At 54.5% G+C, this 19,053-nt stretch overlaps 2 protein-coding genes and 1 long non-coding RNA gene across 6 annotated transcripts in view; 2 read left to right on the plus strand and 1 right to left on the minus strand.

Annotated features, from left to right (window-relative positions):
• The first annotated feature begins 1,207 nt into the window (after positions 1–1,207).
• On the plus strand, positions 1,208–8,343 carry LOC134761111 (uncharacterized). The gene is made up of 2 exons (XR_010139345.1): positions 1,208–2,430; positions 8,088–8,343. It is a non-coding gene; the product is annotated as an uncharacterized LOC134761111 (long non-coding RNA).
• GLYCTK (glycerate kinase) lies at positions 7,778–13,494 on the minus strand. Of its 4 annotated transcripts, none has more exons than XM_024245213.3 (5): positions 13,403–13,482; positions 10,563–10,978; positions 10,172–10,323; positions 9,328–9,503; positions 7,778–8,989 (listed from the first exon to the last, which is right to left on the minus strand). In XM_024245213.3, the coding sequence occupies exons 2-5, from the start codon at positions 10,937–10,939 to the stop codon at positions 8,123–8,125; spliced, it is 1,572 nt and encodes a 523-aa protein (XP_024100981.2). In that variant the 5' UTR covers positions 10,940–10,978; positions 13,403–13,482; the 3' UTR covers positions 7,778–8,122. The 4 variants fall into 4 exon arrangements, with proteins under 4 accessions (XP_024100981.2, XP_054408120.2, XP_024100982.1 ...); XM_054552145.2 differs by lacking the exon at positions 13,403–13,482 and adding an exon at positions 12,055–13,284; XM_024245214.3 differs by lacking the exon at positions 9,328–9,503 and having other exon boundaries at positions 13,403–13,494.
• The window catches only part of WDR82 (WD repeat domain 82), a 33,722-nt gene continuing 27,893 nt past the window's right edge, over positions 13,225–19,053 (plus strand). The window contains exon 1 of the mRNA XM_054552150.2: positions 13,225–13,457. Coding sequence (XP_054408125.1) covers positions 13,306–13,457 — 152 coding nt within the window. The 5' untranslated portion in view covers positions 13,225–13,305. The remainder of the gene's footprint in view (positions 13,458–19,053) is intronic.

The following is a 19,053-nucleotide window of genomic DNA, read 5'->3' on the forward strand; positions in this document are numbered from 1 at the left end:
GGCCTCCAACAGCTGGGTCCTCTCACATCACTTAGGGCCCAACAGCACACAGTCTCCCAAGTGTGCCAGGTGCCACAGCACGGCCATCCACTCTCCCAGCTCCACCCCGCCTGCCTGCCTGCCGCCATCTCCACAAACATATGCTGCAGCTCCACACCCGGCAAACACCACATGCTCGCTTTGGTGGGCAATGGCTCCCTCCCCGCTTGCTCACTTGCCTCCCAGGACCCCAGGCCCAGCACAGCCCCCTACCCCAACTCAAGCCCTGGGCTGGCCCAACTCCTAAGGTGGCCTTGGCCAGTCCCCAGATCTCAAGCTCCCAGTAGGTGACATCTGCTCATTCCTTGCCTGTCCCAGGCCTTCATTCATTCCACATAATGTGGTCTGGGCTCCCGTGGGCTGGCTCCAGAGACAGAGACAGATAGGAAGCAATCCTTTCAAATGTCTGCAACTTACTCAAATGAGTAAGAAAGAAAATATGTATGTCTACACACACACACACACACACACACACACACACACACAAAGCAAACGGAGCACAATATTCATAATAGTTGAACATATCCCCAAAAGAGCACATGTGTGTCTTTTGTACTATTACTATTCTGGCAACTTTTCTGTAAGTTTGAAATCATTTCTAAATAAAAAAATAAATAAAGAAGAATAAGGAAAGAAAGAAGGAAGGAAAGAAGGTCCTTTCCCTTCTCCGAGCTCCAGGCTATAGGAAGAGACAGCTGGACCAGTGGCAGCCAGGTCACTGTACCCCTGCTGGGTGGGGCCGGGAGGGATTCCCTGAGGAGGTGATAATGGCTTGGGGAGGCAGAGCCTAAGGGGCACACACCTCTGACCCTTGTATGGAGGGTGGCACTGAGGGGCTGACTCTCTGGGAGTCTCCCTGTCACAGCTTTAGGCAAGCCCTCGCTCCCTCCCCTCCTCCTAGTCTCCGAAGAATGTGCTCTGGGAGTCTGAGATAAGAAAGGGAACTTCCCTTGGTCACAAGGTGTGGGAGGGTGGCCGGAACTTCTGTGCCTTTGAGTGTGAGAGGAGGCTGAACTGGCCCGGGGGCTGTGCTTGGTGGGGTGAGAGGGTTGGGATGGCCCTGCTCAAGGCCATCCTGTGCTCCCTCCACAGACTCACCGAGCTGACTTCCCCAGGCAGTGCCCTTGCCTGTCACAGCAGCACTTGGCAGCAGGAGGGCAGCAGCAGGGAAGTGGCTCATTATTTCATCCTTCATTAGCTCGGCATTAGGCAGCCTGAGAATTGTGGGGTGTGGAGTGGGAGCCTCTGGTTCAGCGGTCTTGCAGCTCCGCGCCCACCCCTTGCAGCCTCCTTCCCCCCACCTGCTCTCTCTCCCCTGCTTCCCTACCTCTTTCATCCCCACTTCTCTCCTCTCTCCCTGTGCTCCCTACCCTGCCCTCCTCCCTGGGATGGAGGCGGGGCACACACTCTCCCTAAGAGGGGGCTTCCCCTGCCCAGTTCTCAGTCACAGGATAGGCCCCGTCAACCATCCCCTCCCCGAAAAGACAGTGACACCAGCATCCTCATGTGTGGTCAATCATGGTGTGTGTCCTGGTTGTTCTGAGCCCTCAAAGAATGACTGGGACCCCTGCCTGGCCTCACAGCCCATCTCCTCTCCTCTCCTCTCCACCTCAGGCCACTTCAGAGCCTGGACCGCCCCATAGTGGATCTGCCCCCCGCCCCCACTCCAGGAAGCTCTGGCTGGGATGCTCAGGGCTGGGGCACCCAGGGGTCAGCAGAAGCCGATTCCTCCATTCAGATGCTGTTGTTTCTTTTCACATCTTTGTCGCCTTGCCACTGGCCGCAGTCCTCCCAGCCAGCCCACCAGCCCAGCCCCTTACCCAACGGCTGGCAGGTTCCCTTCCCTGCCAGTCCCCTTCACGCATGGCCTTCTGACATTCAAGTCCTACTGGTCTCCCCTGAGTCCAGAGCCTGGCATGGGACGGGGTGGGGCCCCTCTGCCCAGCTCAGCCATCAGCCACCAGCCCCCTGCAACCTGCCTTTCACCCTGCTCCTCTCCTGCCCACGCCCCTCACTTGCTCTCCACCTCCTCACCCTGTCCCTGCTCTCCCGCCCCTCTAACAGTCTCCCCACTCTCAGTCTGGCCCCTTACCTCCCCTGCCCCCTCCCTATTTCCTCTCCCCTCCTCTACTGGCCCTTTAGTCCCTGGGTGTCAGGCTTTATCTCTCGGTGGGCGGCAGGCTCGTTGTTCTCCCCTCCCCTCTCCTCTTCTCTCTCATCCTCTCCCTTCTCTCTTCCCCCTCCAGCCTCCACTCCTTCGCCCGCTCACTCACCCTCTCCCTCTCCCGCTGCCCCCCCTTTCTCCCCCACCTCTTTGTTTCAGCTGAGAACCAGCTCCTCGGGACAGTTCCCACACTGCAGTGCCTCTGGTGAGGAGACAGCGCCACTGAGGTGAGCCTTGGGGATCTGGGGACACAGGCATGGGGCGGCCGGAGCCCTGGGGGGCAGGCAGGTGGGGAGAATGCTTCTCTGCCCCAGGCAGTGGGGAGCAGCAGTGGACTGCCAGCTTCAGGTCCCCCGGGGGTCAGCAGGAGTGGGAGGCAGAGGGGCGGCCAGTTAGCCGCGAGGAACAAGGCTGGCTGGGAGCTGGCAGGCTCCGTTCTTGCCCGGGTGCCTGGCTTCTGTGGGTGGCCCTGGGCTGAGAGAGACCCTCACGGGGACCTGAGAGGGTGGGCGTGGGCTGGGCTGCCTGGAACAGCCCGCCCCTGAAGGTTTAAGTGTATGCCCAGTCCTGGAGTCCAGGGCTCTGACCCTGATTCTGACTGGGCTGCAGTTATGGGGTTGCTGGGTGTCAGCAGGGGCACTGTCCAGGGGACTGTGACCCTCACAAGTGCCTGTGCTAGCAGGGAGGTTGGCGGCTGGCTGGAATGTGCTGGGGCTGCTCCCACTGCCCAGGTGGAGAGTCTGAGCGGAGGGAGAGATCTTCCCCCTGTCATGGGCTCACAGGTTTTACTCCAAGCTACTGATCCCCAGACCCATAGAGCCACATGGCAAAGACAGGCATTTCTCCCTCCCCTAGGGGTCTTTGACCAGCTCCCCCTAGACAGCATCCCTAGAAGAGCTTTGCCCAGAGTTGCAAACAGCAGAGTTTCAACCCAGAGCCTAGATATTCCTGCAGTCAGCTTCCTGGAACTGGGCTGGACAGGGAGGAACGGGGGCTCTGTGGATAGGGGTGGGGAAAGCAGATGGAGACAGAGGCCTGGCTCCAATGAGGCTACAATTGTGATTTTTGGAGACAACCAAGGGCCACAAGGAGATCGTGAGACTCTAAAGCTGTGCAGGTGGGTGGGAATGATCTGAAGGGGCAGAAGCCAAGTGCCAAGGGCCCCGCCCCCTTCTCGGCTGGTAGTGGGGATGGAGAGGCAGGGCTGGAGACAGGGAGAAATGTATGGCTCACACCTTTCCAGGGAGGTGGGCAGGGCAGCTCTGCTGGCTGCTAGTGGAGAAAAAGAAAAGGCCAGCCCAGACGTGAGGGAACACCAGGGAAGACCTTCTCAATGGGATGCATTTTGGGGGTCTAGCCTCTGGCTGTCTGGTTGGGGCAGAGCCAAGTCCTACAGCTCCCTGGCTCCCCAAGGAGGCAGTGGTGGACCAAATCCTGGTGAGTAGTGGTCCCATGAGACAGAGCTGCTAAGGGCAGTGGCCTAATAGGACCGGGCAGATGGGGCACTTGTTCCGGGGGCCAACTGTCTTGCCCTCTTCCCTTGGCTAGAACTTCCTCATCTGAGCAAGGCGACAGCTGCACCTGCTCCCAACCCTGCCCCCTAGAAACCCCCGGATGGGAGCAACATGTCTAGAGAGGTGGAATCAGAGCTGTGGGCATGAGCTGGTGCCAGGCTGAGTGTCCACCCCCAGCCCACCCTCCTCCAGCCACTATAAACCAGCCTGAGTCAGGGGAAGTGGAGAGCAAAGCCTCAGAACTGGCCCTAGTGGTTACTGGGAAGAAGTGTGGCCCACAGCCTTGGGGAGAAAGCCCATCTCTCCTGGGCTGGGCACAGCTCACGACAGCCCCATGGTCCTATAGCTCATGTGGCAGACTGCCTAGGTCATTGGCTTCCCTATCATCCAGGGTGTGTGTGTCCCCTACCCCTGCATACTCCCTCCCTTCCCCTAGCATATCCCAAATCCTCTTACCCAGCTAGGGATTCCGGCCTGGGGTTAAGCCAGTCCTCCCTCACTGCAGTCTGGGCCTCATCATGCTCCTTGCACATGACACAGACCCAGAGGGAGGCAGGTTGCCCTACCCATTTTCCAGAGACATTAGGGGGCTCTCTTCCAGGCGGCTCAGCTCACTCTGACTCCAGGTGATCATCCATCAGCTCCGTGATCTCCCAGGGCACTGTACACCCTACTGGCCATTAAAGACTCAGATACCATTCCCTGCTGGTGTCTGCCTAGTGCCAGAGGCCAGCAGGTTGCTCACTCAGCCTCAGTCAGTGAGCACCAAGGTCCCGCTGGCTCTAACTCTGGTCCTACCATGGAAGAAGGGGGCCTCCCTGAGCCAAGAGCTCCCTGAGACTCCCCTTGGAAGAGGCCAATAACTCTACCTTCTTTCTCTCCCTCCCTTCGCTCCCCACTTCCACAGAGCTTTCCCGCACAGATCCACCTGCCGCTGATACCTCCCTAAAGAGGCGATAGGGCAAGGATGTTTTCCCCATTAAACAGATGAGAAAATAGGCCTGGAGAAAGGAAGGTGGGAAGGCCAGGACTCAGACTTACCACCTGACTCCTACTCCAGTGCTCCTTCCAAGCCACTTAACTGCCACCCTCGTGAGATCCTACATGACAGTGGGGTCCCTATGCCCACCAAAGTGTCCACTAGCTGCCCAGCCTCTGCCCCCACAAATCCTCAACGCCCTGAGGCATTCCCAGAGACAGAGGAGCTCAGTTACTCCTAACAGTGGTTAAGCCAGGGCTTTCGGCCTTGGTTCCAAAGCAGGCATCTAAAGGGTTCCCTGGGCTGGCTAAAGGCTTTGGAGCTGAGGCTGCATAGGGGAGGTGGGAGAGGGTTCTCAGAGTCTGGTAATGCCCCTCTCCTACCTGCATCTCCTTGCATGCCCCCAACCCCTGCCCTCTGCAGTAACGAAGCTGGCTCTCAGCATTAAAGTCCCAAAACAGCTTCATGACATTATTTCCTGCCAAAATCTTCATGAGGTTTGCCATTGATGTCAATGTGAAGTCAACTCCCTCAGCCAGGCACACTAGCCTCTGCCAGTCTTTTGGGCCTCCTTGCCCAACTTGCTCATTGTATCCCCTACACTCTAACTACACCTGTGTGTCTCCACCCTGGGATGGGGCACAGCAGAGCTCAGAGACTGGCTGTGGGCTGCACTACACATACACATGCTTATACATGTTTCCATGCACATGCACACATGCACACACACACAGATGTGCATACAGATGCAGACACACATTTATGTGGAAGCCCACCACTCAACTGCGCATGGTTTTCTGCCAAATCACACACACAATGGAGCTGTCCCACTGAGCCAAGAAGGGTCCAACACATCTGCTGTGTGGATCCCTGGAGAGGCCAAGCATGGTTGTGTCGCCATCCCAAGCCCTTGAGGGGCAGTGGGGAAGCAGAAGTAGATCCCTTGGATCTGGCTGAGCCCTTGCTTGGCCCCAGGGTATCTGAGCCCCAGAGAGTGGCAGAGGATAGTCAAGCAGGTTCCAACTAGGTTCTTATCCTGGTTCTGTGGCCCTTATGTGGGACTGTACAGTCCCCAATAAGTCACCTTCTCTCTCTGAATCTCCAACTATAAATCAAATGGTTGGGACTAGCTGACACTGAAGGGCTGCCCATGCCCACTGCCCCACTGCTCTTGGCTCATGCCAAGTGCAAAGAATGGAGAGGCCTGTGAGGGTTGCTATAGCCGGCAGGGCCAGACACCCTCCATGGTGAAATCCTCCAGCTGGGCCAGGGGAAGCTTCAGAAAATGACGATGAGGTGGGCACAAGGGCGGCAGCAGCCGGAAGAAACAGAAGCCAAGAGCAAGGGAGGGGCACTTTGATGATCCAAAATTGACATTTATGGAGCAAGTAATGAATCCTATCAAAACATTCACTGTGCAGGGTTTATCTCATCTCGGCATCTAGACTGTGGCCAAATACATCCTTTCTTATCTCTGGGGTATCCAGTGAACAAATCTAACGGGTTAGGCTCACAGACCATTTGGCCCTATGGGGTCCAATCCGGGCCCTGGCCTCCCAGCCCCTACAAACAGAAGTACAGGGAAGGGGTCAATGTAGAGCAGGGGGAACCTCCTGCAAGATCCTATCCATACCCAAAGCCCTCAGCAGGGATGCAGGGAGTCATGTGCCCTGTACTAAGTATCTATGTGTACACTCAGAGATGTATTCCCACTCTCAGTATGCCAACACCAACGTCTGTATACTCACACACCTACCACATACACACACACTGGGGACATGGCTTTCAGGCCCTCAGCCCCTGCGGCCCCTGCCCCAGCTCTCCTATCCTGCTTTTGCCTGGAACTTGGCACCCAGTGCCAATACTCATGCTCCCAAGAGCAAGGACTAAGGCAGGAACAGGCTACGTGTAGAGGCTGCCAGAGGAGCACCACGGCACAGGATCATGCGAGGATCACCATAACCCCAGAGACTGTGACCCTAGTCAGCAGAAACTCCACGCCAGCACAGAAGGAAAGGAAGTAGTGCCCGCGCATCCCAGTGGGGTGCAAGCTCCCCTTTTCCTAAACCTCCCTGGTCCCCAGAGCCCGCTTACCATGTTCACCTCCCTCCCAATCTCCAGCCTGCCCTGTGTGAGCCAGGCCCCCAGGTCATGAACTGTCTGCAAGCTAGGCTGCTCAGAGCCCAGGTGGGGAAGGGAAACCCTTCCCAGGGGAAAGTCCTGCCAGCCCTGGCCCAGGGCCCCTCAACACCCTCAGGGAGGAGGGGAGGGTTGGGGTGGAAGAAGTGCCTGCAAGAGCAGCCCCAGGCCTCGCTGTTCTCTATGGCTTTTTATTCCTATGTGATTCTACTGCTCACTCATATAGGGATTGGAGCCGTGGCGCACGGCGGGGACAGCCAGCGGAGGGTTCTGACACTGAGCAAGGGGGCCCAAAGGGAGGCAGGACAGTGGCACCTCCCTCTCTCAACCCAGGCTGTTGGCCAGGCCAACACGGCCGTTCCTCTATTCCCACTTGCCTCTTCTCCCGCCAGTGGTCACGGGAAGGGGTGAGGGCCACTGGACCTCATCACTGGCTGGACCCACCATCCCAGTGCTGGGACCCCCACTGAAGGGCTGACATCAGGGTCTGGACTTGGTCCCCAGAGGAGTGGCTGAAGGAACTGGGGATGTTCAGCCTAGGACAAGGGCTGTCACAAGGGCTGTCCAAAGACAGAAAGGACATCCATCCAACGAGGTCTACAAGCTGAGGCTGGAGATGCCATGGTGACAGTGCCATGGTGGAGTCATGGTTGGGTGGGTGGGTGGCTGGTCACCCCAGACTGCAGTCTTTAGGCCTGTCCTCCCCGGGGTCTCTGCTCACACACATCAAAGCTGTCAGGAGCCAAGCTCAACCCTCACACGCTCCAGAGAAATGGGTACAGGCTCCCATTATGTGAGGCACATCCTGCATGTACCCAGCCCAGCAGAGGGGTGTTAAGAGTCCTGCCAGGCCCTGGCACTGTGGCTGCAGCCGTACCACGCTCCCCTCCCAGCGGCTCCCCCGTGAGGCCTCACTCTGAGGGAAGGCACGCTGAGAACCCATGGCATGGTCCTATTTATTTTTGGACATTCTCGCTTCACAGAAAGAAACAGGGTGAGGGGCTCAAGAGAGAGGCTGCCCAAGGGAGAAGCACGGGAACACTGAACTGGCCGAGGGGCTTGTCCTCATTCTCAGGGGTAGGAGGAAGCCCCTATCTGCCAGTCTGGCTGGAAGGGAATGGACATAGAGCAGAGGCCCTGAGTGGGAGGTGACAGCTAATCAAACAGCCAAGACCAAGGAGAGGAGGGGCCCTAAGGCTTAGAGAGGCCCTGAGGACCAACCTTGCTCTGCCATCTGACCTTGCCCTTGTAGGCCTCCTCTGAACTCCCAAAATGTGGCCTATGCCATCACCGAGGCCGCAGGAACAAGAGGTGGGTGTCCATGACATTGGTACCTGTCATCCCTGTGTGCAGCAGGTGTGCCCCACCCTGGAGGCGGCAGAAGAAGGTATGTGAGTCACTGTGGGCTAGGAAGGTGGCTATGTCTAGGCCCTCAGCTGCAGCCTGGCTGGCAAGCTCAGGTGTGACCCAGGCCCCAGCAGCCTCTGTGGGCCCATCCTGCCCATCGGTGCCACCGCTCAAAAACAACACATCTGTCGGCCCCAGCGGCCACCTTCTCAACTCTGCTCCAACACGCAGGGCCAGTTCCTGGTTCCGGCCACCCCTGCCCGAGCCCTGCAGCTGCACTGTGGGCTCGCCACCAGCCAGCAGGCAGACTGGGCCCCTTCCCCGTGCCATGGTCTCCAGAGCCTCCTCCAGCTGCAGGTCTGGGATCTGAAGCTCAGCTGCCAGCTCATGGAGCTGTGCATCTTCCTCCACAGAAGCCCCATCCATGGATGGGGTGAGGCGGGTTCTAGCCACATGGGCCAGCAGCCCGTAGAACTGGGCCATACTTTTTACATCGCCTTGCATGGCTGCACTCAGCACCACAGCCTGGTAGCCCAGTGCCTCGGCCTGCCGCTGGGCCTCAGCTAGCGCCAGCACATTAGAGCCAATGATCACATTCAGGACATGGCCACAGGTGTGTGGCCCATGGGGGTCAGAATCGGCCCGAGACAGCACAGTCTTCACGGAACGTGGCAGGGCTGCACGGAGGCCGTAGCGATTGAGGATATGCAGGCAATCTTGCACATTGTGGGAACTGGCCACAGTGGGGCCGCTGGCAATCACCTCCACAGGGTCCCCCACCACATCTGACAGGATGAGGCTCACCACCTGGGGAAGGGCCAACAGACAAGGCTCAGGCCCACTTCCTCCTCCCCTCAGAGCCCATAAGGACAAACTGCCCCTTGGGTATCCACACACCCTCCCCCAACTCAGTGCATTTCCTTACCCATGGTTAACTCCTCTCACGTGGGCTTGCAAAACACCTGGTCATGCAGGCACCTCCTCCCCGTCTCTGGCACCCCTCCCATGATATCACCCAGCCGGCCCCATGGTCTTTCACACCATGCCCCTGCCAATTTGTATGCTGTTCTAGGCTTTCACATCCCTGGCACATGTGGGCCTGGCTCCACCAACCCAAGGCTGCCTGGGGAAGAAGGGACTCATACCTGGGCAGGGTAGGCGGCCTGAGCCAGCCCCCCACCCTTGAGCTGGGACAGGGCCTTCCGAATGGTGTTCAACTCCTGGATGGTGGCTCCACGGGCTGCCAGCAGTCTAGTGAGTGTCTGCTTCTCCTCCAGTGTGACAGGTGGGATGGGGGCAGGCAGCAGAGCTGACCCCCCACCTCCCAAGACAATGAGGGTATCAGGCAGAGGGGCTATCCCAACCCAGGGAACCAGGCAAGCAGGGGTGACAAGCCCACATTAGAAAAAGGGGGCTGGAAAGGTGGGGTTAGGGTGCCCCTCTGTGGATATGCAATATGTGTACAGTCACCACATCCTGGCCGCCTGAGGTTGCCCCTGCCTTGGGGTACCCCAGGTCCCAGTAGGCACCAGAAGAACTAACTACTCCTTAAGAGACTAGAACAGGAGGCAGGGCAGGGTGTACACAATGGAAGATCAAGGAGAGGACTCCGTGAGGTCTGAGGGTCTAGCCCCAGGTGACATTAGTACAGACAGCAGCAATAGCAGTGACATTTTCCAAGGACTCTATGGATGTATCAGGCCCTTCATTAGGTGCTCCCCATGCACCCTCTCACTGTCAGCGAAAAGGTCAGCTCAGGGGGAGGACTCCACAGCTCAGGGGAGGCCAGATGACTAGCCCAAGGCAACCCAGGAGTCACCATCCAGGCTCCTCAGCCCAAGGCAACCCAGGAGTCACCATCCAGGCTCCTCACCACCTCCCTTGCTCCTAACTTTACCCTGTGACCCTGGGGGCTCAGACCTGATCTCTCAAAGACCTGATATTTGGTGCACTCCCCACCAACAGTCTTGGGCCAACGTGGTACCACACCTGAGATCAGCACGAGCAGCAGGTCATCAGCTGTGAGTCCCTCGGCCAGTTGCCGGATGGCCAGCGCAGCCCGCAGCGCATCGCGGTCCGGGAGGTTGTCCTCCGCACCCTCGAATACCTGGACACGGCTATGTGGCTTCAGCAGCATCTCCCTGGGGAGGGAAAGGTCAGCGCGCAAGAGATGGGGTGGACTCCTCTCCTCCCCCCGATCTCTCAACTTTACAGGTGATGGGGGCATGAACGAAGATGCCCACCGACATGCATCCTGGGGCCAGGCCAGACCCGGGAGAAAAGGGAAGCGGGTGGGGAGGGGAGGTCCGATTCAGCCTGTGTCTGGGCCCAGGTTTCCCTCCAGATAGACAGCGGGAGGCAGCCCCCCATGGCTCCTTACTGCTTGCCGGCGCGCTCCATGGCAGCACGGATCCCCTTGGGAACGCTGATCACGCCCTGCACAAGATGCTGGCCCAGTAGTTCCTCAGCTGCAGCTGCCATGCCCAGCACAGCCTTGCCAAAGCCCACCAGGTAGAGGTTTTGCCTCAGCTGAAAGTTCCGGTCCCGCACCTGCAGCTGTCTGCCACCAGGGTCCAAGGATAGTGCCCGGTGCAGCATGGGGCCCGGCAGCACTGCACCTACAGCAGTCTCAAACAGCTGCCTGGCCTGCTCTGCCAAGGCCATGCTGCTGGCCAGACGGGCCACTGAGCCCCGCCAGAGGAGTGGATGCAAGGGGGCTCGGGCCAAGCGGGGCAGGACCTGCAGGGCTGCAGCCATGCCCCACTGCTCTCAGCACTGCCTGGCACCCATGGCTGCCTAGAGGGAAAAAACACAACTGAGGCCCTTGCAAGGCAAAAGACAGGAGGTCCCCCACGGCCTCCCCTCTGAGGGCTCAGGGCCAGTGGACCCCACAGCTGCTGCTACAAGAAGGAGCCATCTGATAGCCCCAGGAGACTTCCTGAAGCCCGCAGCTGCAGGATCTCACTCGTCCTTGGAAACCAGCCCTGCCACCCAGCCACGTCCTCCTCTTCTGCAGACCACATGCCGGCCCTCTGGATACTCTGCCTCAAGTCCAAAGTTCCTATTAGCTGGGCCCTCCTCCCAGGTCACCCCTTTGGCTGGGAGTTAATCATTGACAGAGGGAGTAATTTCTACCAGTGGGCTCCCATCCCACCCCTTTTCCACCCCCTGCACTTCTGAGCTCTTACCCAGGGGCAACGCCCCTTTCTGGCACTCCTTCCTTGCCTCTTTACCACCTCTGCTGCCAGGAAGCTGTTGATTGTCCCACCAACTGACCCCGAGCCCATTGACCTCCAGTCTTCTCTATTTCATTATCTCATGAGACAGGGATTAGGAGCCTGGGAAGCCAGGGTCTATAGGAGGCTGCAGGTTTATCAGGTCAAACCCAGAACACATCCTCAGGGCCAGCAATCTGAGGAATCTCAGTATTCAGGGCCAGTTCGGCAAGAGGTTTAGGTTCAAATCAGGAGTGAGGGCAAAGTCTGGCTCATGGTGGAACCTTAGAAAAGTCCCCAGGCACCATGTGAGGCCATGTGCCATGAAGCCCAATTGCAGGACAGAAAAGGATGCCCTTCTACCCACACAGTTGGCCAGACCCAACCCTGCCAAGAACACCCCTTCTGGTTCCAAGATAACAAAAACAAGTCCTAGGTCACACCACCCACAGTGGTGAGAGCCCAAGGGCTGAAATAGGCAAAGGCCAGGCTCCCATAACTGAGCCCATAGCCATTTTCCCCACTGGGCAGAGTAAAAGCTAAAGCAGCCTTGGGGCGAAGGTCAGGAAGCTGTAGAAGGGTATAGGAACAGCAAAGACCCAAAGAGCTCATCTGTACTACACACGTACTATTGCATCTACTTTAATAAATGCCTACCATAAATGCTGCAAGCTGACTTCAACAGCAAGTATGGACTGAGCAGGGTAAGGAGGCTGGGAATTGAGGTTCCAGCTCTACTATAGGTTTTCTGAGTGGCTGGGACACCTCCATTTCTCTCACTGGGCCTCATCCGCAAAATGAGACACGGGGTGAGATTAACACTACGCTCTCCCCTTAACAACCTCAGGCTCTCTGATACTGTCCACTGCAACACAGATCTCAAACACCGGTTTACCCCACACCCAAATATGGTGGTTACTTCTAGACTTTGACCATTTTGCCTGCCTAGTTCTCAGCTCTCCCATAAGAAAAGACAGCCATGCCTGACTTCTGTTGTGAAAGGGAACACAGAGGGCAATGTCATGGGGATTCCGAAAATGGGTCCAGTTTTGGCCAGGGGAACCCCTGCAGCTTGCCCATTAGACTTGGAGCTAAAAGCATCTTAGCAACTAAGACAGCCGGTCTTTATAGCCTGGGTGAAATTTGTATCTATTTCCCAGATGGACAAGAGCCTAGAAGATCCCAGCCTTGCCACTGGCTATGAGCACAGGACAGGGGGAGGCTCAATGCTAAGGCTGCCAAAGAAAATACAGGACGTCCAGTTAAATTTGAATTTCAAATAAACAAGTAATTTTTAAAGTATAAGTATGTGCATACAACGTTTAGGACTTAATTATTCGTCGTTTATCGTAACTCAAATTTAACTGGATGTGGCCGGGCGCAGTGGCTCACGCCTGTAATCCCAGCACTTTGGAAGGCTGAGGCGGGCGCATCACCTGAGGTCAGGAATTCGAGACCAGCCTGACCAACATGGTGAAACCCCGTCTCTACTAAAAATACAAAAATTAGCCAGGTGTGGTGGGCGCCCGTAGTCTCAGCTACTCGGGAGACTGAGGCACGAGAATCATTTGAACCGGGGAGGCGGACGTTGCAGTGAGCCGAGATCGCGCCACTGCACTCCAGCCTGGGTGACAGAGTGAGATTCTATCTCAAAAAAAAAATTAACTGGACGCTTTGCATTTTTATTTGCTAAGTCCTCCAATTCTATCCAAGACATGGTCTCTCCGAAACTCCGGGAGGCTCCAGAGCAAAACACGGAAATAGGAAGGCTACCGGCCTTGACTCCTCCCCGCCATCAAAGGGCGCTGGCACCATTTCCGGCTTTCCACAGCCAGTAGGGTGCCGGAAGTGACGTCGTCATAAGGTAGGGCCTTAGCGAGGGAAATGGCTGCTGCGTAATGCCCGGTGATGCAAGAAAGAAGGGCCTGCTGCCACCAGGACCCGTCCTCGCCCAGCCCAGGGACCGCTTCTGAAGGCCATGCGAGCCCTGGCGTCGCAGACTTACCAGCCCACAGCTCTGGGCCGCGGTGCCCAGCGCTGGAGAACGGAAGTACTAGCAGGTGGGCGGAGCGGAAGCCGGAAGTGTGGGTGGGTGGAGCGGCGCAGGCGGGTGCGAGCTCTGGCTGAAGCCGGTATCTGGGAGGGGAGAGTTTTGGATATTGGCTCTTGGCTGGCCACCGACAGACCTGGAAGGAGTCACCTTCAGTCTTCATTTTTTTAATCTCTACATTGAGGGTAATAATCCCCGCCTCACCGATTGCCGATTTTTTTTTGAGACGGGGTCTCACTCTGTCGCCCAGACTGGAGTGCAGAGGCGCGGTTTCGGCCCAATGCAACCTCCGCCTCCCGGATTCAAGCGATTCTCATGCCTCAGCCTCCCGAGTAGCTGGGATTACAGGCATGTGCCACCACTCCGGGCTAATTTTTGTATTTTTTAGTAGAGAAGGACTTTCGCCATGTTGGCCAGGCTGGTCTCGAACGCCTAACCTCAAGCGATCCACCCACCTTAGCCTCCGAAAGTGATGAGATTACAGACTTGAGCCGCCGCACCCGGCCTCTCCCTTCCTTTATCCTGTACGATCAGTCAGCAGATGCACCCTGAGTGTCAGGCACTGGGCTGAGCAAACGAACTGAGAATCACTACTGCCCCACAACTCACCCCTTCCCCACAACTCACCCCTTCTGGAGCCAGATTAAGTAATTCCCGCTCCTCTCCATGGCTTTTATTCCACAAATTATTGTTCTTCCCTCTCCCACCATGGGCCACCAAATACAGCTCTGGCTTAGCAAGAGTTCCATTCTGCGATCCTCAAGCACATAAGCGGCATGTAAACGCTAATGACTCTGGGCCTACCTCGCTGTCCCTGCTCTCATCCTGGGCCACCCTGAGCTGGCTGGATGCCTTCCCACATTCATAAGATGAGTCCTGATCAGACTCCAAAAATACAAAACAGTTCACTGTTTTTACTGATGTTTTCTTAGGGAGATAGAGGAGAGAGTTGCATCACAAATCACACACTTGATTTCCTAACAATTTTATTGAAACATGTTTCTTGGCAAGGCGCAGTGTTTCACGCCTGTAATCCCAACATTGGGGAGGTCAAGGTGGGCGGATCGCTTGAGCCTAGGAATGCGAGACCAGCCTGGGAACATGGCGAAACTTATCCCTACCAAAAAAAAAAAAAAAAAAAAAGAGCCAGGTGTGGTGGCGTGCTCCTGTAGTCCCAGCTACACGGGAGGCTGAGATGGGAGGATCACCTGAGCCTGGGAGGTAGAGGCTGCAGTGAACCTGGATCACGCCACTGCACTCCAGCCTGGGCCCCTGTCTCAAAAAAAAAAACCAACAAACAAAAACACATTTCTTTCTCTTGGTTTTGAGGTAGAGTCTTGCTCTGTCACCCAGGCTGGACTGCAATGGCACAATCTCAGCTCACTGCCACTGCACTGCAGCCTGGGCATGATGTCGGCTCACTGCAACCTCCTCCTCCCAGGTTCAAGCAATTCTCCTGCCTCAGCCTCCCGAATAGCTGGGACTACAGGCACCCGCCACCACGTCCAGCTAATTTTTGTATTTTTAGTAGAGGCAGAGTTTCACCATGTTGGCCAGGCTGGTCTCGAACTCCTGATCTTGTGATCCACCGCCCTTGGCCTCCCAAAGTGCTGGGATTACAGGCGTATAAACAATTACAGGCGCCCGGCCTATATAAACAATCTTCACCTTTCCCCATGCTGGCGAACACTAATTGCCACTGCTTGGTGTCTGTGTTTCCCCGGATGGCTGCCTTCACACTTTATGCTTGAATAAATTCTTTTAACTGGATCTCGAACCTTTTGATGATTTTTAGGTTGACATTAGAAATGTGTTTTTGGGCCAGGTGCAGTGGTTCATGCCTGCAATCCCAGTACTTTGGGAGGCTGAGGCAAGTGGGATCATTTGAAGTCAGGAGTTCGAGACCGGCCTAACCAATATGGTGAAACCCCGTCTCTACTAAAAATACAAAAATTAGCTGGGCATGGGCCGGGCACAGTGGCTCACACCTGTAATCCTAGCACTTTGGGAGGCTGAGGCGGGTGGATCACCTGAGGTCAGGAGTTCAAGACTAGCCTGGCCAACATGGCGAAACCCTGTCTCTACTAAAAATACAAAAATTAGCCAGGCATGGTGGCGTGTGCCTGTAATCCCAGCTACTGGGGATGCTGAGGCAGGAGGATCGCTTGAACGTGGGAGGTTGCAGTGAACCGAGATTGCGCGACTGCCCTCCAGCCTGGGTGACAAAGCGAGACTCCGTCTCAAAAAAAAAAAAAAAAGATTGTTTATATAGCCAAAAACAGGGGTGCTGACCAGAATTACATTTTCCAAAAAAAGGCTAACATAAATACAAGATTTGGTTGGCTACTGTTGATTATACTGGAAGGAGTTTGCTTAACATTCTATTGTAAAGAGACAACAATCACAAAGGTCTCTGTCTCCCACATCATCTAGTCTAAGTCTGAATGAGGAATAGGGAGCCTGGTTAATGTATAACATTTCAACACAAAGGTCAGGAAGCAGCAGTCATGCATCAGAGAAGAAAAAAAAAAGCAATGCCTGCTCAGTTTCCAGGGCTTAACTTTTCTCCTTCACATTACAAATTGAGAATGTCCTGAAATTTTCTTTTCTTTTCACACCCCCTACCTGCTCCCTTTGGCAGTTGCTACATCTCTCCATAGGTCTCCAAACCATGCTGTGCTCTTGTCATGAACCTTTCCCTTCCTCTGGCCCCCATTTCCAGCTCTCTCCCTGGATTTTTCTTTTTCTTATATATGTATATATTTATTTGAGACAGGGTCTCACTCTGTCACCCAGGTTGGAGTTCAGTGGCATCATCTTGGATTATTGCAACCTCCACCTCCCAGGCTCAAGTGATCCTCCCACTTCAGTCTCCCAAGTAGCTGGGACCACAGGCATGCACCACCACACCCAGCTAATTCTTTATATTTTTTGTAGAGAAGTGGTTTTGCCATGTTGCCCAGGCTGGTCTCAAACTTCTGCACTCAAACCATCTTCCTGCCTCTGTCTCCCAAAGTGCTGGGATTACAGGTGTGAACCACCACACCCGTCCTTCTCCCTGGATTTTTCCTTTTAAAATATGAGACTTTGTATTCCTTCTCCTAAATGATTTCCCACCACATCATCAAAACAAAGGCATCCTTAGGTGGAATTGCCCTCTTCAATGTGGGAGAGATTGTAAATACTGAAAATTTTATTGTTTTTTCTTGGTTATAGTTAGCTATATTCCTTCCATGCGTTTATTCCTTCCTCAGACATAATTCAAGACATTTCCTCAGTGCCTTCTGTGTGGGCCAAATGCTTTAGCTGCTGGGATAGGTAAGAAGTGGTACTTTTAATTTTAATTTTTTTTTGTTTTTAGGAGACAAAGTCTCGCACTGTCGCCCAGGCTGGAGAACAGTGGTGATTACAGCTCACTGTACCCTCAAGCTCTTGGGTTGTAGCAATCCTCCTGCCTCAGCCTCTCAAGTAGCTGAGACTACAGGTGCAGACCACCATGCCTGGCTAATTTTTTGTGGAGACAGGGTCTTGCTTTGTTGCCCAAGCTGGTCTCAAACTCCTGGGCTCAAGCAGTTCTCCTGCCCCAGCCTCTGAAAGTGCTGGGACTATAGGTGTAAGCCACAGTGCCCAGCCTGGGCTTGCAGGGTTACTCCGTGGGAGGGAAGGTCAGCTGTGTTGGAGGCAGGGTAAAGTGGAGCTGAGTCCTATGTAAGGGCTGTAAAACACCTTAAAGCTAGGAGGCCGAGGTGGGCGGATCACTTGAGGTCAGGAGTTCGAGACTGGCCTGGCCAACATGGCAAAACTCCGTTTCTACTAAAAATACAAAAACAACAACAACAAAAAATTAGCCAGATGTGGTGTCATGCGCCTGTAATCCCAGCTACTCGGGAGGCTGAGGTGGGAGAATTGCTTGAACCCAGGAGGTAGAGGTTGCAGTGAGCCGAGATCACACCACTGCCTTCCAGCCTGGGTGACAGAGTGAGACTCTGTCTCAAAAAAATAAAAATAAAAAAAAATAAAACATCTTAAAGCTATTTTTCTTGGAAGGAGGAGTTGGGGAGAGTAAAACAAAGCACTAGGAAGCAGTTCAGCTATGACTCTAGGCAAGCACTGATGAGAGGCCACTAAATCTGTGTATGTTGGATTGTTTGGGAAAGTTTTTAAGCCTTAGGAAACAGTGCTGTAGTTTTAGAGACAGTGGCCTTGGCCCTGAGACTCTAGGCAGTTCCTCCTGGCTCTGAGCAGTCAAGGCTTATCTGGGAAGATTCCATCCTTTCCTTCCAGACTAAGAAGGTATTGTTTACTGACAGTGGTCTTTGTTAAATGTGAATGATTGCTTGTCCTTTGCCCTGGAAACAGAACACAAGCTTTCCAGTGCTGAAGCAGAGTGTGAATCCAGACTTTAGTGCTTACTGGTTAAGTGACCCTGAGAAAGTTAACCTCTCAGAACTTCAGAGTCTTCATCACAGTATGTTTCCAGTGCATGTAGAAAGGCTCAGTGTTGTTGCTGTACTAGTCCTGGGTTGAGCCAGCTTCATGGGTGTGTGATTTGTATAGTCAGAAGGACCCTGCACTTCGTTTAATATTCTGTTGTTGCCATCTTGAGATTCTTAGCAATTTTTTAACAAGGGGCCCCACAAATTGGGTAGTTGGTCCTGCTGCCAGGGAAAGATACCCTCTTTTTACCCAGGCTGCAGGGTCCTGGAGTCTCAGGACCTCTCTGAGTAATTCCAGTAGAAGTGGACATACATTAGTAACTAAATTTATTTATTATTTCTAGTAATATTCATGTATATCCCACAAGATTTTCCATGCACACACTTATATTCTCTCTAAATAAAAATGGCTTACTTCATCCTTGTAATATTTATTTTTTTCTTTCTTTTTTTTTTTTTGAGACAGAGTTTCACTCTATCGCCCAGGCAGGAGTGCGATCTCGACTCTGCAACCTCCGCCTCCCGGGTTCAAGCAATTCTCCTGCCTCAGCCTCCCGAGTAGCTGGGACTACAGGCGCACACCATCATGCTTGGCTAATTTTTGTATTTTTTGGTAGAGACGCAGTTTCACCACGTTGCCCAAGCTGGTCTCAGACTCCTGACCTCAAGTGATTCACCCACCTTGGCCTCCCAGAGTGCTGGGATTACAGGCATGAGCCACTGTGCCTGGCCCTTATCTGAGGAATTTAGAAGGGAGCAAAGACCACCTGGTGACCATCCAACAGGCCATCCAGAGGCAAAACTCCTTATCTGGGGAAATTAGAAGTAATTAAACTTTCCTAGTATCTAAAGTGGGCATCTGGTTCCAGGCCTCTTTCAACTTTTATAAGTAACTAAAATTTCTAGGCATCTCTGGAATGTCATGCTGAAACTAATTTTACAACCCTAAGCTCCTGCCTGAAGGTCCATAAATACACCTAAGGAAAATCTACCAAGGCCCTCAGTCCTCTCGCTGGGGTGCCCTGCTGCACTCTTCTGCAGCGCTCTTTCTAAGAAATTTTCCTTTTTCAAACCTATACTGTTGTCAGTAAATTCTTTTTGCCAACCTGTGAGGCGACCACTTCCCGGTGCTGGGGCTCAAACACCTCACCAGGCATTTTGTGTTCCAGT

Source organism: Pongo abelii, chromosome 2, assembly GCF_028885655.2.
Source record: "Pongo abelii isolate AG06213 chromosome 2, NHGRI_mPonAbe1-v2.0_pri, whole genome shotgun sequence".
Lineage (NCBI taxonomy): Eukaryota > Metazoa > Chordata > Mammalia > Primates > Hominidae > Pongo > Pongo abelii.